We start from the raw sequence: 24,599 nt of genomic DNA, 5'->3' as shown, positions 1-24,599 counted from the left end.
CTGACATCCACCAAATGTGAGGTGTTGTGATATGTTCTTCCATGTCACTATTTTGTATAAGAACAGAAAGTCGGTACCTGATCCTGATGTTATTTGACCTTTGCTACAAAGTTAAAAGATGTTTAGCAATACTTTTTTACCAGGGATGATACAGTGTAAAGTGAAAGAAATCGAAGAGTAATGGGGCAAGCTGTTGGATATCCTACATGTAATTTCTTGAAATTATTTTGGTTTAAAATATTATAAGAATTTCAACTTTTAAAATGTTTTTGTGCTTTTCAGAAGCCCTTTGCCTTGTTAGTGTGTTGAAATGATGCTTTCAAATGTCTGTTTTCTTGTATTTTATAATTTGAATTATTTAAAACAACTTTGCAGATGACCTCTTTTCTATACCTGCCAAGAATTTGAAGAGACTTGATTAAATTGCATGAATTTTTTTTTAAGTATTGAAAAAATGAGATAGTAGAAGGCAGCAAATTTATACCAGAAATAATACAAGTTTTCAAGTTATATAAAGTATACTTATTTTCTTGAATAGTGCTGCTCTGGAAACTGTCCACCTTGTGATCAAGTCTGCGGGCGGACTCTAGGCTGCAGAAATCACAAATGTCCTTCAGGCTGCCACAGAGGTAAGAATAAGTGAAGGATCCCCATAGTGATGGAATATTGTTTATTTTTGCCAAACTTCATCCTTGCATGACTCCATGTGGTGCTTAATGAATTCTTTCCCTTGTTTCATGTGGGCTTTTTGTGGGGGCAGTGTGTTTGAAAGGTTTTTAGTGCTGGTTAGAGCTTAAGAACTTACATAATGCAACCTAAGATTTTACCTGGTAATTTTGCTTAGCATTGTTCCTCTGAAAATGTGCTGTCCCCTTTCCAGCTGCTTAATTCAATATCCATAGCTTGACTTTTTTCCAAATCCATTCGCTGAATAGGCATACCAAAGTCCAGCAATGTGTCAAAATGGTTGAGTCTACATGCTTTTTAAAAAATGCTAGTATAAAACATGTGATACAAGTGAGCTTAAAATAAAATAATAATAATAAAAAAATTTGATAGAATTTGAATGTCTATCGGTATCCTACTGGTAAAAGAGAAAAGAACTTGTTACTGACTATATGAAGGATAACAAAAAAGTTTACTTCTGCATCCAGTGACCTCAGTTAAAAAGATGCTGAAAATCGTCAAAATTACCTGGCAGTTTTTATCCTGGCCAATTGCTTTGACATTCACTTCGTAGGGGATTAATTTGAACTGAGTGAAAAAGCAGCTGTCCTTTCAGCAATTTTCTCCACAGAGGCTGCTGCCCCGCTGAAACAGCAGCTGAGTAGCCTGTGCAATTTCCCTTGGTATTCTGGACTATATATGTTGCATCAACTCAGGAAATAATTCACAACTTGTTCACCCAATCTTACTTTTGAGGTGGTGATTCTTAAGAGGACAGGACAGGTAAATGTGGTAGTTGTTCCAGTCAGCCTGCTAGTAAATTTGTCACCACAAACTAGTGTTGTTTTTTTTTTTCCTCTGTTAACTGGGCCCCTTCTCTTCTTCCCCTTCCTTTCTTCTGCCTTCCCCATACCCCCCAAAATCCTGGAAATACATGTTGGGATTTCTTGTACTGTTAGAATAAAACTGGTAACATTGTTTTTCTGCATTAGCTCAGTTGATAACGAAATCATAGAATATACTTTAAAATGTATGTAATATATCAGAACAGTACAATTGTCAATATTTAGGTGCCAAAAGTTGAATCTAATGAGGCTAGTAAGTACGGTATCAGACGATAAATTTAGAAAATAACCTCTGTGTGCTTTAACAAATTACAATCTAGTACAATCTGTATTATCTGGTCAGAATGTTTGAAAATATTCCTAATGAAAGCAATGATTTTCATTTCAAAATATTTATATTCCTGCGTTTTTCCTTTTACACCAGTATTCTAAGAGGTGTGGTTTGATTTATTGATGATTTTATCTTTAGTATGTTATACTAGATCAGGTTAATTTTGCAATGAGCTAACAGGTCTCTGTGACTACTGATTTTAAAGGAAATAGTATTCTTCCTAGAGAAGATGTAGCCTGATCAGATCCTTTAAAAGTTACCTGATCTCATTATTATTATTAGAGGCTCCTGATAATAAGCACTTGGCCTTTAGCAGGGGTCCCTGTAAAAAGGTGTAGCTGAACGCAGGACAAAAGGTAACTTAATCTATTCTGTTCATGATCTGATATTTACTTGTCTTTTTAATTAAGTAATCATTCTTGCTGAAACTTACCATGTGTTGTCAGGGAATAGAAACATTTTGTTTCCTACTGTAATACATTGTAACAAACACCTGATTGGAGAAGAGTGTTCTCTGGCTTTAACTTCAGGCTTATGTGTGATCTCTGCCCTTCCATCTTTTTGAGAATGTAGGCAGTTGTCTTCATTAATAAAATGTTTAAATAAATTGTACACATATCAGCCCTTCTGGCAGTGCAACTTTAGACCCCCAGCTTACTTTTTAAAAGTAGCTGTGCTGATAATGTATTATAATTTAATTTACTTTGCAATATAGACTGAATCCTTCCATCCTGTTTTCTTCAGCAACTTTTTGTCATTGAGAGATCTGCCTCCCAGATGCTGTTAAGAAGTCAGAATTGCTTAAAAAGTTGTGCTGTTAACACTTTCAAAGCATTGCTTTCTTTAATGTTTCAGAATGCAATGTGATTAGTAAGTCCAAATCCCATGTCTAAATTTGCTTTTTTAGAAGATATATATTCTTACTGTCAATTACACAATAATAAAACTTAGCAGTTAGCACTTCAGGAAGAGATAGTGTGGGAGAGCTATAAGTAAAAACATTTCAGAGATTTTGCAGATCTCTTTAAAAAAAGTATCAGGTTAGTAGCATGAGTAACTTTATAAAGGAGGGCAGGATCTTGTAAAAAGGCATTAATTATACACAGGCTAAATATTTCTTTAATATCGTACAAAATCTGCAAAACCTTATTGTACCAGTTTTTCAGTGTCTCTCTTCTATCTTTTGAATATAGATGAAGGATGACATGTCTTCATATGTTTGTAAAGCTGAAATATAATTAGCAAATCTTAAATGTTGTGCAATCTAAATGACTGGGCTTTCTTTTTAAAATGTGAGAGATGGATTATTTATAACTTGATACCAATCAACATCTGTAGAATAACCTAGATTATTATTATTATTATTACTGTTTTGTAAGAATGATGAAATTCTCTTTCCCAGGAGGGAGTTGAAACCAAGCAGAAATAAAAAAATAACAGCCATCTATTATTATAGGACAATTATACAATGTGCATATTCAGAGATAATTTAGTTACCATTTTTTTATAGTCAGTAGCTTATTCAGGTTATCATATCGTTAATATATTTATTTTTAGGTAGTTGTAATCCATGTCCAGAGACTGTAGATGTGAAATGCAATTGTGGAAAAACTGTCATTAAAGTGCCATGTGGTCGAGAGCGCACCATCAAACCTCCCAAATGCAAACAGCTGTGCAGGTCAGTATAGAAAGTCTGTGTGTTTCTAGTTCTTTAGTGTCCTTAAAGAAAATAGTAAAATATAACATTAAATAGCAAAAATTATTCCTTTAGTTGGTTACAGATAGTACGTCTCAGTGTTCTGTATTTTTGACTGCTCTTTGATGCTGTGGTTTCATGAGCAGCTGTCAAGGGGGAGGTTCTGCCCCACTGAGCAGTTCCTATTCTGTAGTCCCACTCACTTCTTCAAGTCATCTCCGGTACATTCTCAACTACCTCCATGGGGCAGTTTGCCTAGAAAACTTGGCTAGCAAAAGGAAAAAGAATATTTTCTGTTGGGGTGTAGCCAGATTACTTAGCACAGAGTAGAAGTAGGATTGAAATAGCTGTTTGAATAGGCAAAGCCAGTGTTGATTTTAATTTAATTTAGAACTGCTGTATAATTTTACTGTAATATTAACCACATTCATTCTTTGATTTTACTTCAGTCGACCACCTACCTGTCATCACCCTACCCAGGAGAAACACTACTGTCACTTTGGTCGGTGTCCTCCATGTTGTCAGTCCTGCCAGAAAACATTAGCGTGTGGCCATTTGTGCCCTGTTTCATGTCATGATGAAGCACTTGTGAAGCAAACAGGTTCAGTAAGTAAACAGTGAAAAATGGTGTGTTATTTGTGCTCTAAAGCATGAGCAACAGTTGTTTGAACTTAATCTTATGTTGGAGGCTTTTGGAGTGCAGAGTAAATAAATAATTAAGCACAGAGGTACACATACTGCTTAACTGAGAAACTAAGTGATTCTAGCTCCTTTGTTGTAATCTAATTAATTCTGTAATATATATAATTGAATGTGCAGTTTGCAGCAGTTATAGTTACTCAGGAACTGATTTTTGTCAGAGTTGTGTTGCAAATGTTTAATTTCAAATGTAAGCAATTCCTTTTAACGTAAGAACAAAAAATCAATTTTAACTTCTATTTACTAAATGATCAAAATTTGCATGAGTTACAAATGAGACATTTTTTGGCATCAATAAACATGATGTATGCACTGCATGATGATAATGGAACTTGTTTAGTAATTGAGTATTTTTATTTTTTTACCTCTATTAAATGCTTAGAATTGTTTTGCTGGGGTTTTTTGTTGTGTGGCTTTGAGCTTGATTTTTACCAGCAGGACCACAGGCCTTTGTTTTCCTATCCTTAACTATGCTAAGGATGAAATTATAATGTTGTGTATGTGGATTTGTTAGAACTGGGATTTCTTCAGATGACAGGTTTATTTATGGTCAAGCAGATAGTTCGATTTATGTTTTGTATTCAACTACTGTTGTCTTTTGCTCTCAGCATCACTCTGCAGGTCCTTGGGAACAGCCATTTGAGCCAGCTTTTATTCAAACTGCATTACCATGCCCTCCCTGTGAGGTTCCTATACCAGTGTAAGTATCAAAAAGAAGTCAAATAAAAGAAAGTTTTGGTATGGAAAGATATTTTTCTCTTTTTATCTTCTTGTAGAGGTGGATATGAAAATAACCGTATTTTCCTTTTCAGATGCAGAAAGCCTATGTGAATGCCATTCTCATAAAACTGGGAGCACTGGTGGTTGTTTAATAAGTGATTTTGTAGTGTGTGCTCACTGTGTGAAAGGACTGATAGTGTCCAGACAGTTTTTCGTGCATCTAGTAGTTCATCTGACACCATTACTTCTTAACTTGAATGCAAAGTTGCTATGGGAAATCTGTCATCCATAGATTTAGTAGTTACATGGCAGAAGGCAATCAGGCTAAGTGAGCAGTTTCGCCTTGTAGTGGAGCGGAAACATTCTACAGTAGAATGCAGAGGTCCTGAAAGCCAAATTAGCTTGGATATGGGAAGATTATGTTGGAAAGCTAATTGGGCTGCGTAGAGTGAACAATGGGGTCCTGTGCTGCATCTGCTTCTCATACTAGGTGGAAGACTGATAGCTCTTGTTAATATCCTGCTGTCCTAACGGCCATCTGTAGCTTTATATTAGAGAAGATGTCAGGAATAATACTTGGGAAGGAGATGACAGATGCGAAATCAGACGTAAAAAGAAAATGATGATTTGTCAAAATGAATTGGGCAAAAGATTGATTTAAGTTTTAGGAGATTAGTGTTTGAATGAGTCAGCATTTAATACCTTCACAATTCTGATCAGTGTGCAGTTCTTTCAAGGAATGGTAGACCATTCTAAAAGGATAAACATAAGAATGCTAGATTGTTCTAGTTCTGACACAAAGGAGAAGATATTTGGAAGCAATTCTGGTAATTTGCTAAAATAAAAATTATTAATTTTATATACAACTATAATTAATCTGCACATGAAACACTGTTTAGGGATTGCCATTGTACAGTAATCCAAACACCTGTTGAAAATGATAAGGCATTGATTTGCATAGATAGATGCTTTTCTCTTAGTTTGCACTTTTAAAAAATAGATTGCATTATTTTTGTGTGAAAAGCACTGTGACTAAGTCCCTTATCAAAGATGTACATGTTTTCTAAACCTGCGATTTTTCTCTCTTCAACAGGGAATGTCTTGGGCAGCATGAGGTGAGTCATGGAAACTGCCTTTTAAAATGGAAAATGAAGGACATCTCACTTTGTCAGATTGCAAAAAAAAAAAAAGTTTTAAAGAGAAATATATGCTTTTTAATATTTTAAAAACAATGAAGTACCTTATCACAAGGGCTTACATATGGGAAAGTATTTTAGTTCCTTTTTGGAGAATATATAACTACTTGACTTTTTTGAACTCTTGGACAGAAATTTAAACTCAAGATCTATGAAGCTATTTGTGTATTCTTGCAGTTTGAAAATAGTTTAAACAGTGTTTAAATTTTTTTGAGAGCTCTTTTCAGTATATACTTCTGTTTGGTTTTTTTCCCTTCATTTTATAGTTATTATTCTGTCCCTGTAACACACTTTCCGCAGTCCTAGAAACTGCTATGTTTATTATAAAAGGATAAGGAACATAGTGTGGTAAATGAAAATTCTCATGTGACTTGGATCTAAGCATGCATGGATGAAATCAGACAATGTAGTGGAAACCTTTTTTAGTGTTACTTATTAGCTTGTCTTGTTGGTGTGCAGCCTTCTCCAGTTTTGGATTAAGTCATTGTCTGTTTTGGCTTACATGATAAGAAAGTCTAAGTGACACTTGAAGCTAAATAACCATCATCATTATTCACAGTAATTTCTAAAAGTTATGAAATCTAATATCAGCTCATTTTTCTCTGTTTTTAAAATGTGATTGGTAAACTAATCTTTAAAAAATCCCTATTGCTATTATGGCTTTGTCTACTATTAAGTCTGGCATAAAATCTACTATCAAAGTGAATAAAATACACTATCAAAGTGTAGCTAATAATATCATAACAAACCTAATTGCATTTTAAGCTAGTAAAAACTCTAGAGAACAGTAAACACTTAAAAATATTTAAAGACACCCTTCCCTTTTTTATTTAATAATCGTTTTGTATGTGTTGCAATGGTGGCTCAGTTATGCGGTGGCAACATCTACAAATGCTGTTAACAAAGTTTATGTATCCACAATCTGTTTGTACAGGACACTTATTAATCCAGCAAAGCCATGAATGCAGTTTCCTTAGAGCTATTTTGCACCTTGTTGGTTGCTAAAGAAGACTGTGCACTCAAAATGAATGAAGAGAACAAGCGTGCCTATTTGTTCTTGAAATTGGGTTTTGGTTTTGTTTTCCACAGTGAAACTTGCAGGTGTATCAGCCAGTGTTTTATTGAGTTAGTGACGTGTTTTGTTACAGGACATAATCGAATCTCATCCTAACTCTCATGAATTTATGTATTAACAAAATATAGCCTGTGGTCAATTGACCCAATATATAACTTACTCTAGACAATGTTACTGATTTGGTACTATTCAGATGTACGCTGTTGTGAAGTTTATGTCTCTCCCCATAACAGAGGACAGTATGGTGGTACTTATTATTCCAATTACTACATATTTATAACTACTTATTTCAGAATTAAAAAAAAAAAAAAAATCCCTTCTCTGTTGCATGTTAGTCTTGGCAGAATCAATCAATGGCTTTGGGTCATGTTTTCTTTATAGCTTAGTATAGAGAATAAGGAAAAATCCCTTAGTCTGTGCCTGACTTTAATTGTTTAAATTATTGATGCTAAATGATATTCTAGATTTAATGTTCCTTCTCTTGGCCACAAGAGCGCAGTGCTTCCTTCCTGCTGAGGTTTAGCAGTTTCTGGCATAGAATTAAGTCTGCTAATATTTGAGATTTTGATAGCAGTCAACAAAAAGAATGATCTGTTAATATGTGTGTGAGGGAGTGTTTACAGTGTATTTTGTGTGCATTGTACCTTTTTATGTTGTACTGTGATCTCTGGAAAGAAAAATGTCTTAAAGTCTGTTCAGTGTTTTACAGCTACATTGGCTTTTACAAGTGATCTTGCCTCAAACTAATTTACTTTTGTTAACAAGAGAAAACACTTGTGTGTATTTATGAACACTTCCCTCCTATAGTAGTTTTCAGCCTGAGGCGTTTTCACTGGGAAATGTGGACTTTTCACAAGTGGTGAACATAGTGATTTTCTCAAGCAAGGTTTTGCTGTGAAGAGGGGCTGATAGTTGTGCTGTGTTACTGCTTATATTGGACTGTTGTTGTATCTTCTATAATCAATGAGGTATAAAAGTAAGACCTAGGAATGAAACAAGTTATAGTTATCTTCTGTTTTACCAGGATGTCTGCAGGTGATTAGTAGAAGAGAGAATAAAAGCGAATACTTCAGGACTTGTATAATAAGCAAATTTGCTGTGTTTCTATTTTTACTTGAGCAATAATTTTGATTTGTGTAGGCATTAGAGGAGTTGGCTATTTTGTTGGGGATCTGTGTGGTGGTGTTTTTTGGTTTTGGTTTGTTGTTTTTGTTTTTTTTTTAAATTTCAGTTTGGATTTTAGTTTATTTTTAGGAGATTGATTTAATCTGAGCTCTTACGTGGTTTTGGGTGTTTAGAACAAGCAATTTATCACTTGAAACAAAAAACTTAAAAGTACTTTTCAGATGATGTAATTGTATAAAACCTGTGTTTAGTAGAAGTATGATTCTACATGATGTTTAACTTAGAATAGGATTTCTTTTAGCTACCATGTACAGACTTCTTTTAAATATTTTTTCTGTGCAAGTTTTGGATCTTTTTACAGATATTTAGAAAAATTAAAAATTATTTGCTCTTGGATTTGTAGGTACTTAAAAGTAGCTCTCAATTTTGTTTCAGGTTGTTGGTCGGAAAAATCACCTATCATCAACAGTTGCTGCCATCCCAAAATGAAAACTTGCTGGTTTACTTTGAACTGCTCTAAGCATTGGCATTTCATAGCAGTAGCATACATGTGATCTTTTAAATTATGAGAGCTGATGTTTATGTTCAAAATCTGGTTTTATGGGAAAACATTAATTAAATCTCATACAAGGTATATGAGGACAAACAGGGAAATCTTAACTGGAGATAGTATTAATTCATCTACTGTATTTAATTATCTTGAGGTTGTTTCATTTCATTAACATTGTAGGGGAAGGAAAATGTTCTGGTTTTGTTTTGCTTGATGACTATTTTGAATATCCTATAATATCAGTCTTGCTGTAACCTGACAGATAGAACTCTTTCTTCTTCTTGGTTTTTCTTTTTTTTTTTTTTTTTTTTGGTGGGGTGAGTAGGGTTTGTTTTGGGTAGGAACATTAAATGCTGTTCTATTATTTTATTATTCTAGGTTTTTGAAAAGTTTGTGTTTTTTGTTGGTTTTTTTTTTTTTTTTTTTTTAAGTGTTTCAGTTATTGAAGGAAGATCATTACTCTGTCTGGTAAAACATTACGTAAAACTTGATGAGATTTATCTTTATGGCTTTAAGTAGCTTACAGATGTTTCCAAAATTACCCTGCTCGATTGTACTTGATTTTTATTTTCATACTCTGGTTGATGTATCTGTTAGTTGCTTTTAAGCATTTGGGAGATGTGCTGGAAAGCCTCTGAAAGTTTTCTTGTCCTTCTTTCTTGTCTGCCTTTCCTTATCCTGTGCAAGACCTGTGTTCTTATGATGATGCTTCCTTATTTTCTTCCTTTTTCCAGTCAGATTTTATAAAATAGTTCTAGTTGTCATCTGCATTTTTGTTACACTTTAGCTCATCAGCCTCCTGGAATTGGTGGCTTCTGTGATATTTGTCTTTGTAGGAAGCGTAGTGACCTCCATTTAGCCATTTCAGAAATGCATTCCAAAATCTTTTTTCTGCTTTGTCCTTTGGATTAGTTACTGATATCCACAACAGATTGACTTGTTAAGGAATTAAAACAAAATTTGAAAACATAATGTAGGTTTAAATTAATTGAAATTCCTTTGTTTGTGGCTACAATGTCAATTGGTTCCAGAAGAGTCTTACCATTTGTTGGTATCAAGACTTAGGAAAGTCATTAAGAGGGGCAAGCTGAAGCTATGCTGCACAGGTAGAGGGTTGGGATGCTCTCCATAGTTGGTTGTCTGAAAGCTGCCACTGTTGCCTTGCTGGCTTGCATGCTCCACTGACCCTGGCTTTGCTCGACATTGCATCGCATCCAGTGTACTTGAGGGATGCCACTAGAAGGCATTATCTGCTTCTGCTAATTCACTTTAACTGGCAGTAGTGGTTGTGTCCATATCTGATAGAAGACTAACTCTTGGTAAAAGGTCTCATTACCATGACTGAACTGTGCAACCATAGATCTAATCTAATTCCCCTCATCTGCTGTCACTGCCTGGGCCGCACCAAAAGCAGTAGTCATAAAAAAATTGAATGGTAATGGGGAAGCAGGGAAAGCTGAGTAAGCAGGCAGTGGCAGATCTTCATGTTTAGTACAACTTTTCTTTCATTCTCTTAACTCTCAGCATCCTTTGGCTACTTCTGTTGCTACTGAAAGAAAGTTGTGACTCTGAGGAAGGCAGAGGAAGGAGATGGAGGAGGAGGGGAAAGGGTAGGATATTATGAACAATAAAAGCTTTGGTAATTAGTGTGTGTTCACTGGATATAGTATATTCTCTGCTTCAGACCCTTTTTATTAGGCCTGTTACTGGCTTTTGCTCCTTGGTCACCAGGAGCATAAGCCATCAGAGACCGAGTTGTAGGATGTTTGCAGGGGGTTGTGTGAACTGAACACTCAAATTACTTGCTATTGCTATATTGCTGCTTTAGCCAGCATAATGAGCTTCAGCTCTGACTTAGGTATGTGAGAGTATTTGGACGTGATAACTTCAAGGTTTTCCCCTGTGTATGCCGTGCTTGGTCTTTATCATGGCATGGAGACTCCTGTTCATGGAGTCTTGGTGACCCAGGATGAGTTCAGAAGTCTTGTGAAATTAATTGGATTTTGCAGTGATTTGATGTGGAATACAGTCTTTTTTCTGGGTGAAGGCTAGAAAGCATTTTTATAGGCAAGTGGATTAAAATCCAGCTTTGTACATTTTTGCTTTAGGATTGAAGGAAATCAACAGGACAGTGCTGAAAGGAGAATGTCCCTCACTCTGTCCTGTGGGGGGCCATTCTGTCTTCTCTCATTTCAGTTCCAGTGCTCATCTGATTGTATGACCAATCCACTTGCAAACCTAGCAAAACACAAGGAAGCTTTTCCTATTAATTTTTTCCATTTTGATTGAGTTGTCTTGCTCTAAAGACAGCTGTGTGGTAGGACTTGTTCAAAGTAAGTGGTAGGAGTGCGCAGTTAAGACTGTAGATTTGGAAGAGAGAAAAGGGAGGGGTACAGTGCAAATCTGTTCTGTCAGCTTAAGCTGTAACACAAAATCACGCTCTTAGTCTAGTCACAGTGAGTTATGTCACATTAGCCTATTGTGTAATAACATCACAAATAATTTCTGGTTTTGTCTGTGAAATTATCATGATAGAAAAAATATCTTTTTTTTTTTTTTTTTTTGACAGCATCACAGAAACTAATTCTTTTCATGTGAATATTATGTAATGGTTGGAAAATGGGAACAGCCAGTTTCCTCGCATACTTGGGATATGGAGGGACTTGGTTAATTAAGTTACTTCTCTAAAGTTGAACAAGTTAGGAGTTTTCAGTCTGTGAGCAGCAATGAAGATTAAAGGCTTCTAAATAGTTACTCTAAATAGTACTGCAAAGCTCTGTTAACTGGAGCATTAACATCAAATTAAGAAGTACAAATATATCATAAGACATAAATCCTAGTCCTGTCATACAACCATTTCTTCTTCGCCTTCCCACTCCTGGGAGTCATATTTCATATAGTCGGTATTTGGCTTATAGAATTCCTTGCTTTCAGGTTGTTTTCTGTTTGTAGAATTGTAAAATGATTTCGGGTTTATGATGACCATGACACAATTAGCCCTGTGAAAGCCCTGTGTGTGTAGATGTATGTAGCACACACAGTACACGTGTGGCATGTATGTATATATACACTATCTATATAAATATATATTTTTTATATATTTATTTTTAACTTTTAGGTTAGTCCATTCCCGTGTCACTCTGCAAATCCCTACTCATGTAAAAGATTTTGTGGGCGGCTTCTGGCTTGTCAGAATCATACCTGTATGAAAGAATGTCATCATGTTACTAAATTGAACAGTAGTGCAGATGGAAAGAAGGTAGGTTGATTCCCTTTTTGCTTTTGTTTTTATGTATTTTATAAATTGTTTGCAGTTTTAACTGGAAAATAAATAAGCTGGAAAGCACAGGATCTATTCCACATTCCAATGGGAGACTTGCCTGTGTTCTGTTCCCATTGATGCTGTGATATATAGCTAATCTGTACTTCTTTAGACTATAAAACTGAGACAATATTATATATTTTGCAAATACTACACCCTTTTTTGGTTTATATTGACATACATTACTTTGTTTTCACCAAAACCTTATTTAACACCCTTGACAAGTCTTTCTGAAGTATTTTTTTTAACTGTCAAGATTAACTGCACTACTGATAATGCCTATAGACAAAAGCACTTGCAATCTACTGGGGAAACTATTTACTGAGGAGAGCTTTAAATGGATTGAGGAGGCCAGCAAATCTTTAGGAGAGCAGTCTGAAAATGTTGCAGAATAGGTGAAGACTTCTTAAAGATACTCATGTTTATCAGTGTCTATTAGAAGGTGTCATTTATGCAATTAAGGTGGTGTAGGGGTAAGTTGCTGAAGATAATATGAAACAAAAATGTAACTACAAAGCTGCAAATTATTTTAGTTTTGAGTAGTCAAAAAGCACATAGCTTGTGGTTTGAGAGAGTCATGGTTTGGAGGAAAAGAGGTTTTTAAGTTTTTAAAGCATTACTTGAAGAAAATGTTACAAGTCTCTGGGCACTTAGAAAACTGAGCAAGCATTCAATTGGGTACAAAACAAATATATTTTAACTTACTGTTACATTTTTAACTTAAATAGGATGATATCCCTGTGGAATCCAATCCCAGAAGTAGTACTGTCTTCTAATAATTGTATATATTGTAGCTATATGATTGTGGAACTTCTGTCTGAGGAATATGAGCTGTTAGTGCAGTTGTGGAACAGTAACTTGCAGCAATAGAGTGACATCAGTAAATTCTGAGAGTGACAGTTGTTTAAGCATCTCCAGTTATAAAAGGCTGTCTGCCTACTGCTTCAGTTAAACCAATTAAAATGTGAATGGGCCAGGATTATTCCTAGCTCCATTTGAATGCGACAATATGCTCTCAAAAAACTGGAATCTGTGTACATTTGAAGTATGGGTAAATCTAATGCCTCAATGTTCTTTGATTTTTTTATAAACTGAAGTTGGTTTTGACCTTTAGAGCTTTTGTTCTGTTGTTTTGATAGACTAAATTGCAGTTGTAGTCAGAAAAGGGCTGATTAAATTCCTTGCTTGTATGTCTGAGTAGTGATTTTCTGTCTGGGATTTTGGTTTGCTCTGCATGTTGTTAGAAAATGTTGCAGAAAGGCCAGCTGTTTGCTTTTACCTGCTCTTAAATTTTATATCACACTTTTCTAGTTGCTTTCAGTTGCTATTGTCTTAGATGTGAATTTTCAGGGGTTAGGTTTTGTACATTGTACAAAAATTCATTTTTAAACTTCAGCAAAAATTGTTCAACTGTGGAAGCAGAAGAAAAGGCGATTGGAAGAAAATGGGGGGAAACTATTAAAAGCTTACATACTTATTCCCTTATTTTAAACAGCATAAAGTGAAATGTTGGCATGGAATTAGCCCTTTTTGGGAAAGTCTGGTATGGCTTCGGTCTTGGATAAATTGTCTTTAACTTATGTGAAACTGAGCTTTTAAATGTGATGGCGGGCCTTAAATACTGTGCTAGGTAGTAGGTTCAGTTGTTAAATCATCATGATCGATCTGTCTGTGTGTATTTGCAGACTGGGGTTCTGGAAAAGTTATTAAGGATACAAATAGAAATTGAGCTTGATTTACTGTGCTGATGTTGATTGCATCCACCTGGAATGCAGATGACACCTCAGCTCATGTAGGCTTAGTGTAGTGTATGGAGCAGAAGCAACACCTCAGCAGCTCCCAGCATAGACCTAAGCTAATCCTACATGGAAGATTATATAAAATATTGCACCCCTATGGAAACAGAATGACTGAAAGGTTGCCTCTTAAAAGCAAGCAAACAAATCTCCCCACCCCTGTATTACAGAGCAGTTTGTCATGACTAAAGTGTTACAATGACATGTTAGGTGGGAGAAGTTAGTTCTGAACATGAAATTACTTCTAACAATTTGCCATAGAGAATAAACAGGCTTAATGGCAATTTTCCAAAGCACTAATATTAAAAGGTCCTTTTATGCCCAGGAAGCAAAATGGAACTCTTTCTCTGACTGACAAACACTGGCATTTCTGCTTTTCTTTTAAAAGCGTATTTTAATAATTATTTTTGCTTGAGGAATATCTTTCTGAATAGCTGTGTTCCCTTAGCAAAACCACCCCAACTCTTTCTTCTTCATAAAAGCTTATTGATGGCATCTAGAAAACAAATGTTTGGCACTTACTTTAGTGATTTTTATTTTTTTTTTTTCCCTTTAATTTTGTTAGGCAGGTCCAGAATGTTTGCAGTGTGAAGAGGAGTGTACCAAGCCCCGGCCACCCGGCTGCCCTCACCGATGTGTTTTGCCCTGTCACCCTGGGGATTGCCCATCCTGTCTCCAGATGCTTAAAATCAAGTGCCACTGCAAACTGTCAATACTGTATATTGAATGCTTGTAAGTGTCAGAACTGCATCTAAATTTTCATTTTAATAGTACTAACTGGAGGCCATATGAAATGTCTGGGGGTGGGAGATACTCTTATGGCAAGTTATAAAATTTCTCCTTAAAGTTATAATTTGTAATTTGATGGGGTCTTTTTTCTATTTAAAATTTGTCAGTCTTTTATTTGGTGTTGCTGCTAAAATTACAAATGTATAGAGTCTCATGAGCAGAACTATTTTTACAATATTTTGAATTATGCAAATATATAGTAATCTACATAATGTTTGAGCTATGTGTGCTTCTTTTACAGTAAATAATTTTATATCAAGAATTAGAATTAATGTAGTTAGTGTACAGAGTCTTTACAGCTGATGCCCTTCAAACTGTAGTTGTTTTATTTGGAAAATGTGTTAGTGATAATTTGTATTCCTTTTTAATCGTGTGTAGCTAGAAGGTAAGCTAGGCTTTACTAAGTACAAGGCTTGTGGATTTAAGCATTATCCTTTGTGTATTGCTCTGAAAACATTCATCCCATGCATGTATGTTCTTCTTTGTGCATTTTCTTCAAAGTACCTCAAATCCTCTAAATTCATGTGGTTTTGTCTATGAAATGGTGTAGTTTATATTAGTCCCACAGACTATGGACAGATGAAAGCACTTTCCTTTACAGTGAGATATACTTTAAAAATGCCCCTAATCATATTGACTTTTGTTGGTTTTAATTTGGAATTTATCACAAATACGTCTTTCCTTTTACAGAAAACTAACAAGTGCTGATCTAATAGAAAAGGAACTTCTTATTTCCTGCAAAAATCAGTGTCCAAAAGAGGTAAGGCATATTAACAAAGAAATACTTGATTTGATGGGCGTGTAGAATTTTGTAAGCCTTTTGATACAGTTTCATAGGCCAAAAAAGCTAGAGAAGCTTAGTCTAAATGAATATGCTACATGATAGATGCGAAGGTGGTTGGTGAACTGTACTCAGGTGGACAGTTATTAATGTCTTGCTGTCAAATTAGAAGGCTGTGTTGAATGATCAGAGATTTGTCTCCAAGGCATTAATGGCTTGAACGTTTTAGGCATGCAGATGAGGTTGAATGTGGAAGAGTGTGTCCTGTAATGTGGTTAAAAACTGGTCTTGAATTTATATCTTCAAAATAATGGGATGCTGTTTGATTATAAAAAATACTGAGAATTTTGCTTGCAATTTTTTGTGTCTGAGTGCAGGTCTGATAATCCCTCTCTGTGCAACAGTTTTGGGAGGGCAAATTTTATAATTAATGAGTGAGATTAGTTAATAATGCCCTGCGTTAGTGAAATCTATGTTAAGTAGCATGAAATAGACAAGCCAGGTAATTTTTCTATTATATCTGTGTATATCTAAACGGTTGCTGTAAAAGAGCAGAATTACCTTACTGCATGATGCTTAGACTATAAACCAGTGTATATAGGCATCAGTAAGGAAGATTCATGTTAAATATAGCTTCTGAGTAATAAAGCTTTTTGAACCGGAGAGGAATTGGTTGGAAAAGCTACCAAATTTTCATTAGTAAGAGCTTAGGCATGTTTCAGGATTTGTCTTACAGCAGTATTATCCATGACTGGATATGAAGGATGGGTGAAATGACTGCTTCCTTGTCCCTCCCAGTGCTATTGTCATATGCTGCTTGCATACTTTCAGAAATCCAGGTGTCACTCATTATTGTATGTTTGTTCTTTAGTCGTGGCCAGAGTGGTAGCTGTTTCTTCACTCCATTTCACACTGCAGAGTTAGAAAATTTATGAAGTGGAAAACAAGAAATTGTCAGGAATATTTTTGGAGAATGTTTCCACTGCTAAACTTCTCAGAATTTCTGAGAAATAAAGATGTTTGCATTGAAGAAAAATATCCCATAATCACTTACTGTTTTGTTGTTCTGGTTTGGCCTTTTACTGTGTAGCTGAGTCTCTTTGTCTCATGTAATATTTAGCTGGCACTCACAATTTGATTCAACCCGTTCTCCTTCCCTGATTCCACTCAGTTCCCTTATACAGGTTTACCTATGATGTCCTCTAGCCTGAGATTTCTGTCTTCTTACTTCAATCATGACTTGTAGTCCTGAATTTTGCCTTAACCTAATAAATGTAGCCTCAAAGCTTTTCTTTTGTTTCATTATTTTCCAGTGTCAGAAGCATTGAATTTGAATCCTTGCCTTTATAAGGAAACTTTGTTTTGGGCAAATGAAAAAATTCACAGGATTCCTGCTCGTTTCTGTCTCTGTTCCTCTGTTTTTCAGACAAGATTGTGTTAACCCCAACAGGAAGGCTGTGCCTACTTGTATCCTCTGCTTTTTGCCCTCATAGTTGCCTTTCTGATGACTTTTTTTCTGTAAATAAATATGCCTGTCACCATTTTCTCATCTGGATGTCTAAAAAGTGTCTTCTGGCAGGGGAATACTTTTAGATATAATTTCATTGTCCATTTACCTCTTAATTTTGTCCTTTCATTTCCCTCTTTGTTACTTTGGGTTTATTTGCTCTGAGACTTCTTCCTCTTTGTTTTTAAGAGTTCTTATAATCTCTTAACATGAAATGTGTGTTCCTGTATTTCAGCTTCTCTTCAAAGATTTGCCCCTCCCTCCCATATCTCATCTTTGTCTTTGATTAATGTAACTGTTGTGATTTTTCTGGACATATTCCCAAGACTCAGTCTGGGATTTAAAATCCATCTAGTAGTGCTTTTGAATTCCAGCTTGCAGTTCAGAATTGCTCTGTTCCACAGATGTCTTTTTTTACTTGATGCAGTGGGGTGTGAAAAAAGCTTAGGACAACAGAGGCCGCTTCAGTTTTATAAAGCTTTTATTTAACTCTAAAATTCTCATTCCTATAGATGCCTTGAAAACCTTGAGGTTTTATGCAGCTTCTGCTATTCAGAGAATCTTTGTAGTGTAATTAATGATGTAAAAATACATGCTCTTCCCTTCCTCTGATTCTAGCTCTTATTGGTTTTTATGAAACATAAAAGTATTAGTGCAGTCCTGTTTCAGGTAGTTCATATATTGGTGTGGGGATTTTTTTGTTGTTGTTGTTGTTTTTGGTTTTGTTTGGTTTGATTTTTTTTTTTTTTTTTTTTTTTTTTTGTTCAGAAAAATTTTGTTCCCAATATCACCAGTGCTGAGGGTATTTTATCTCTTTTAAAAATACTCTGCAACTTTGGGAAAATCCACTAGCTGTATCATCACAGAAATTATACTGATAGTTCTCTTTTAAAGGAATTATTGATAAACACAATTTGAAAGAGCAGCCTTATCAGACATCACTCTGCCACTATCACCACCATCTCTCCTCAGCAAATATAAATCAAGTCCATTGAGGGGACTTATGACAAGAACTTGCAGACAACTTGGCCAAAAGATGGATAAGTTTACAAATATGTGTCCCCAAAACTAAATTTGAAAAGTTTTGTGTGTAGTCCTGACTGCCTCAAGTAAGTTTCAAATCAGTGTTCTATGGGAGTTTTAGAAGCTGACCTTGGGTGGTCATTAGCAGAGTTCAGTGAAGTTGTTGTTTGCTAAAAATGAATATGCAGTGTCACTCCACCAAACTTAGCATAGTGTGACTCAGGTTCAGTGCAATACAGTATTTTACTGAAGTCTTAGCTTCGAGATGTTTTTCCTTTTGGTTAATGGGTTGTGGTAGACACTATATTACCGTGTTTGAATTTCAGGTAGCATGGTACATTTGGGGATTATGAAAATCAATTACACTGTCTGATGCCTTGAAAAAATAGAACAGGAACTTGAAAGGCTTGAAACGTTTCATGCCTTTGTTTTGGCTAGAGTATAAAACACCAAAAATTACTTCTGGTATTATACAGTACAGCTCACATTTCCTTTCTGCTTCAGGGGAAGCAAAGTCTTTATTTTGCCACAGCTGTTGGATGAGATGCTTTCATTAAGAAGCTCTTTCTCTTGCTTGGTAGCAAAACCAAAATATCCTGTTGAAGGAAATTTAACTTTTTTTTTTAATCAGGGGTGATTAAATTCTCATGATCATCTATGCAGATGTTTTGGGGCAGTTCTTACATAGAAGCTTTTACGGTCTGTCACTTTTCATCTTCTATGTATTCATATCAGTATTTGTGGTTATGTTTAAAACTTTATTGTGTGACTAGTATTTTTTTTTTTTTTTTTTGGACGAAATAACCATACAGTGTACTTTTACTGTGCACTCTTCTACTGTCTTGATGTGAAATATGGGACGTGATTGTGATAAATTCATTTTAACATGATAATGCAGGGGAGGCGATATCATACATATTAGGAGCAGCATATCGCTTTTTAAGAAGTGAAATAAATTACGCAGTCTGGAAATATAATGGAGTTCTGTAAACATACCTTAAAAATGAACGTGGGTTGCAAAAATTTAATCGTGAAAGGCAAATGCACAGCTTTGGTCCATAAGGAGAGGGTTTTCCTCAGTGTCTGGCTTAAGCAGCGATGATTTTCATAAGACCTCTGGAAGCGGGACCACCCTTTAAACTGAAGTGTCTGCCCCTTTGTTTAGAAGTAATAAATATATCTTTGTGCTTAGTTTTCGGGACTTGTCCTGAACTCAGCACTGGTAGTCATTTTTCTGCTTCTTAGTAGCTGGTGCAGTGCTGTGTTTTTGACTTTCAGCCTGGGAACAGTGCTGATGACACTGATGTTTTTAGTTGTTGCTAAGTCATGTTTACTCTGACCAAGGGCTTTGTGAGTCTCATGCTCTGCCAGGGAGAAGGGGAAGCTGAGAGGAAGCAGGGACAGGACACCTGACCCAAACTAGCCAAAGAGGTATTCCATACCACAGCACGTCATGCCTAGTACATAAACTGGGGGCAGTTACCTGGAAGGGCTAGATCTCTGCTTGTGTTGGGCTGGGTATCGGTTGGTGGGTGGTGAGCGGTTGTATTCTCTTCCATTGTTATTTCCCTTATCAGTATTTGTATTATTGCTGGTAGCAGTAGTGGTTTGTGTTATACCTTAGTTACTGGACTATTCTTCTCTCAACCTGTGGGAGTTGGATTCTTTTGCTTCTCCTCCCCATCCCACTGGGAGCAGGGGGGGAAGAAGGGGAGGGAGTGAGAGAGAGACTGTGTGGTACTGAATTACTGGCTGGGCTTAAACCACGACAGGACTGTTGCTCAAAAGTGCAGGTTTTTTTATTAACAGGTTAATTTCTTTGTTATCTGATATGTATTAATAGGTTGTCTATTACCTTTTGGTGGAAATCAGTTAAACCTTCATAAATGTTGATGAGTTTTATCATCACACATAATGTCAAGATCTAAATGCATTGCCTATGAGGAAAATACTTGTAGGATTTTTTTGTTTGTTTGTTTTCAGAGCTGTAGATCAAATCCCTTTCTTTTAAAGTCCTTGCCATGCCAAACATAAAGCCTACTCATTTTGGTCTTTAGTCCAAAGACAAGAGATCTTACATGGTGAAAAAGATCTAAAGGGGTTTCTGGTTTAGTGCCAAGGAGCTCATCGTGGACACTTAAGCAAAAAAATCCTTTCCCACTATGTCATGAGCTGAGCAGAAGCAGCAATAGCCTTGTTTTTGTTTTCTGAGATCAGAAAACTCATTTCACTGCTCCTCTTGATTTTTCTTTTTTTTTCTTAATGTTGGTTTTGCATCAGAGGGAGTAAAAAGAAAGTCACACTGCCTGCTTCGTTCTTGTCCTGCATTCCTGTGGATGTGAACTGTATAGCTCTGTGCAGAGAACTAAATGTGTAAATTTGGGGTTCAGTATTGAATTATGTGTATCTCTGTGCTGTGCAAATTCTGCTGCACTGGTAAGAATTTTACTGCAGCTGCACGTGAGGGTTACTGCCTTGAATTTGCAGCTCTGACATGTGAGTTATAAGACTGTTTGCGTAGTCTTTGATGCTGTAAATGGAAATGTGTTTAATTAGTATGGAAGAGTAAACTGGATGTAACAGTTCTAGCCGTGGATTGTTCTGGCCAGCATGTGGTGACTTGGAGGTGAGACTAGATTGTGTTATTGTGTATGATACTTTTGGGTAGGGAGCCAGGAGAAGGGCTGTCTTACTGCGCAGAGGTCACGCAGTAGCAAATTGGTTTTGCAAAGGTCGTGGTCACTAGTGAGCAGACTTAGCCATTAGACTCCATGTTATGGCTGGTAGCCTGACCTCAGTAGCATACAAGGCTTAAAGACAGGTTTCTCCTCTCATCTTCTCAAAATGCAAAATAGATTTGCTGATACTTATTTGTGCCTGAACAAACCGAAATTGTTTCTTTGACCAATTTATATTTTCCCCCTCTAGATAAAGCAAAGAGATATATAAGGCTTCAGCAGAGCAATTGAATCAGTGTTACTCACTGAATATCTAGTTTTGATACAAAAGAGGGTTAATACAAAGATGAAGGTGGCTAAAGGAAACGACTGCTTGTATTTATTATTATTAAAAAACCCAACAGCACCCACCATCCAAAAGAACCCAGAACAACAGCAACAAAACTAAATGAAAAGTTGGAGCAAGAGATGTTAGCAATAATGAAATTTTCCCAAAGACTGGATTGATGCTTGACCTTACATTGTTTTCAGTAATGACCATGGCTCCAAAAAACATTGGAATTTTCTGATAAAAATCTGTAGACTGTTGGCAAGCCATGACAATTGCATATAATGTACTGAGAAATGCATCTACATAGTACATATATTTGGGGCATGTTATTAGATACAGAAAAGAACATTAAGATCATGCGTGTGAATAAGCTCCTGGGAAACAACAGAAATGCTTATTGTTACAGCATGATTAGCTGCGGAGAAATGCAGATGAGAGCTGAAGTTGTATTGGGGAAGATATTCTATTAAGAATGAGGTGCAGTTAAGGCATTGTACAAAGTCCTTCCTGCTAAGATGTCATTTAGAATATTACATGCAGTTGTGGCTACCGTATTCAAGAAACATTGAGTTAAGCTGGTTGAAATTAAGTGAAGGGAATACTATGGGAGCAAAGAGCCTTCTATGGAGGACAGTAGAGGAATATTTCAAAGTGAGGGTAAGAACTAAGGGGTTTAGACTAGCTAGAGTAAATGCAGGAAATTCAAAAAAAGCTCTTGCATCTTGTAGTGGGCTCCTGGAACAGTCTCCTTAGTGAAACAATAGAAAGGAGAAAGCATGGGGGATTGTCTTCCTGGTAAGACTTCATCCAGTCCTAGGGGGATCATAGGAGGTGAAGTCCTCCTGCCTTTAGGAGGACTGGTCTTCAGGACTGAATGTGTTGATTTAGAGGTTCATTCTAGTCCAGTGTGAAATGTTCTGAAACAGTCACTAAAAAATAGCAAGCCTGAACTGCAAAGTATCTGTCTGTGTAATAATGGTTCGTGACTGGCATGGACATGAAAATCTGTATGTCTGTTATGTAATTTTTAGTTAGAAAACTGTGTTCTGTTTGGGTATGTGTTTCATACTTGCTTAGATGCTGAGCCAGCTTAAGTGAACTTCTGTGAATCCCAGTTTATTAATCAACAAGAAGAGTATACACCTGGGGTTTATAATTATCTTAAGTATCCTCATTTTTGTGGATGGAGTCATGTAGTATGTATGCATTTTCAATTCTTAGTAACTATAAAAAAATGTTTCTTGCAGCGTTTTCCAAGCTGTGTTAATCTCTTGATGACAGTGAAGAGGTGAAATTTCACTTTTAATAAAGATCACCGTCCAGTGCCATTTTAAATAGTTTGGGGATTTAAAGCTACTGCTAAATTGATTAGATGTCTTATGTGAGATGCCACCTTCAGTTGTTAACAGTATTGGGTTATGTAATTGAAAATGAGAAATCATTATTGCTAAGATTTCTTACAGGCATGTATATGACCAAGGGACGTTTTCAGTCAAGTTCTAACAGTAACTGAAAAAATCTGTTTGCTTTCTTGTATGTTTATAATGCTGGAGCACTGCTGCATTCCTAACAGCATATTTAAATTAGTATCTCAATTGTTAACACAGTAATTAAATTATAATATTTCATTATAAATGTTAAAATGTTAAAGATTGCACTTGCAGTAAAAAAGTATCTCTGAGATGGCAGAAATCTATCAAATGCAGAAATCTGGGGTTTTGTGAAATTGTTTTGGACGTAAGAATATTAATGACCTGTATTTGACTTTCGTATAGTTCAGAAGATTCTTGCATGCAAAATTTGTTTTTGTCTTATTTTTCACTTCTGATTCTTCCCTCTTGCCAACTCTGTCTGATCTACAAGTTGCTATAGTACACTTGATTTCAGTTTTCAGTTTCTTTTTACCTTATCTACTCACATTTCGCCAATGTATAGATAACTAGGGTAATTGTTGTATGAATTACTGTGGAGATGACTGGGCCTGAAACATTCGAAGGGACGAATTGGTTTTTAATCAAGCTGTGCCAATAAAAGATTAATCATTCTGCAGGAGCTGAAATAAAGTAAGTAACAACCAAACATTTGCCAAAAGCTACAACAACAAAAGTAATTCACAAGTAGAAAACCTGATGAACTGAATGAATTTTCTGTTAAGCTGCTACGTTCATAGATTCTTTGTAATTTCATGATCTTTTACTGGTGTGGGGTTTTTGTTTCTGTGTTTTGTTCTCTATAGTTGCCCTGTGGTCACCGGTGTAAAGAGGTTTGCCATTCAGGTAGCTGTCCTCTGAACTGCAGCCAGAAGGTTAAACTCCGATGTCTCTGCAAGAGACTGAAAAAGGTACATTTCTAAGTCACAGTTTTAAGAATGATGCATTTTCTTTGCATGTTCCTGGACTTGTGTGGCTGGATTGCTTCTGATGCAAGTTAGAGTAGGTCCAGTTATTCTAGTAGAGCAGTTCACATCAGCTGAAGATCTGGGTTGCAATATCAAAAGATTCACTGAAGAATATAAAATCCTGTTAGTTCTAAACCATGTTCACTGCATGACTTAAAATAGCTTTATCTTCAAGCACACTTTTATTTCTGTAGCTTCAATGGGAGAACAGTCAGATGACCTGGAGTGATTTGAGAAGAAAAAATACATTTTTCTGACTATATTGGGGAAGTTTATAATCATGTGAGTTGGAAAAAGCACAGATGATACGAATCCCTAACTAATGTAATTAGTTAAGGTTCTTTGCAAACCTAGAAGCAAGTAGAGACATCAGCAATCCCTAGCTTCTAACAAAGATAAGGGAGAAAGTAATGTAACAAGTATATTATAGCTATATAGTATTGTGAGGGGAAGAACAGAAATTGCTGTGAAGTCTTGGCAAATAATAATGACTTAGTGAAAAATAATTATCTGGCTTCATTAAAAGGTGCTTAAATTATTTATTGGGACCCTGTTAACTTCTGAGGCTCCCAAACAGGCTGCTGTTCCCCAAGAGTTCTCAGCTTCTCTGAGAAATGTCTTGTGCAACCAGGAGTCTTGCAGGTGGGGTGTTCAGCAGGAGAAAGGATGATATGTACAGAACAAGTGCTTCAGATTGTACAGATTTTACAGTCTCTGCTTACAGATAACCACTTTTTTTCCCTTCACTATTAGAGGGAGGAAGTGTGAGTATTATTTCCCTCCTCCTCCCATGATTACACCTTACCCTGTAATCTCAGCCAGTTAAGAGCATGTAAGTGAAAGTACTGAGGCTCTGAATGCTAGCTCTTTCTGCCAAAGTTCAAAAGGTTATCTTACTTCGTCTTAGGCAAACAGGTGAGAAAAGAAAAGAGAGAAGGAATGAAACTGAATATTTGATTTATTCTTACTTTCAGTTTATTTTACCAGAAGGAAGGAAAAAAGGGCAATTTAATACAGAATTAGAGGTTCAAATAACATTTTCATTGTTAGCTTTATTTTCTTTTTAACCAA

The 24,599-nt window shown here is 35.9% G+C and overlaps 1 protein-coding gene across 2 annotated transcripts in view; it reads left to right on the top strand.

Moving 5' to 3' along the window:
• NFXL1 (nuclear transcription factor, X-box binding like 1) overlaps positions 1–24,599 on the top strand; it is a gene marked incomplete at both ends in the record, with an annotated part of 44,253 nt that overhangs the window by 11,269 nt on the left and 8,385 nt on the right. For both annotated transcript variants that reach the window (XM_080613097.1, XM_080613096.1), the window contains 9 exons: positions 539–629; positions 3,400–3,520; positions 3,988–4,144; positions 4,846–4,937; positions 6,051–6,072; positions 12,022–12,162; positions 14,587–14,753; positions 15,501–15,570; positions 23,367–23,471. In XM_080613097.1, the coding sequence (XP_080469223.1) occupies positions 539–629; positions 3,400–3,520; positions 3,988–4,144; positions 4,846–4,937; positions 6,051–6,072; positions 12,022–12,162; positions 14,587–14,753; positions 15,501–15,570; positions 23,367–23,471 (966 nt within the window). The remainder of the gene's footprint in view (positions 1–538; positions 630–3,399; positions 3,521–3,987; positions 4,145–4,845; positions 4,938–6,050; positions 6,073–12,021; positions 12,163–14,586; positions 14,754–15,500; positions 15,571–23,366; positions 23,472–24,599) is intronic.

Source organism: Psittacula echo (genome assembly GCF_963264785.1).
Source record: "Psittacula echo genome assembly, chromosome: 1".
Classification (NCBI taxonomy): Eukaryota; Metazoa; Chordata; class Aves; order Psittaciformes; family Psittacidae; genus Psittacula; species Psittacula echo.
Note: the sequence above shows the minus strand (reverse complement) of the source record. Positions and strands in the feature narration are given on the sequence as shown.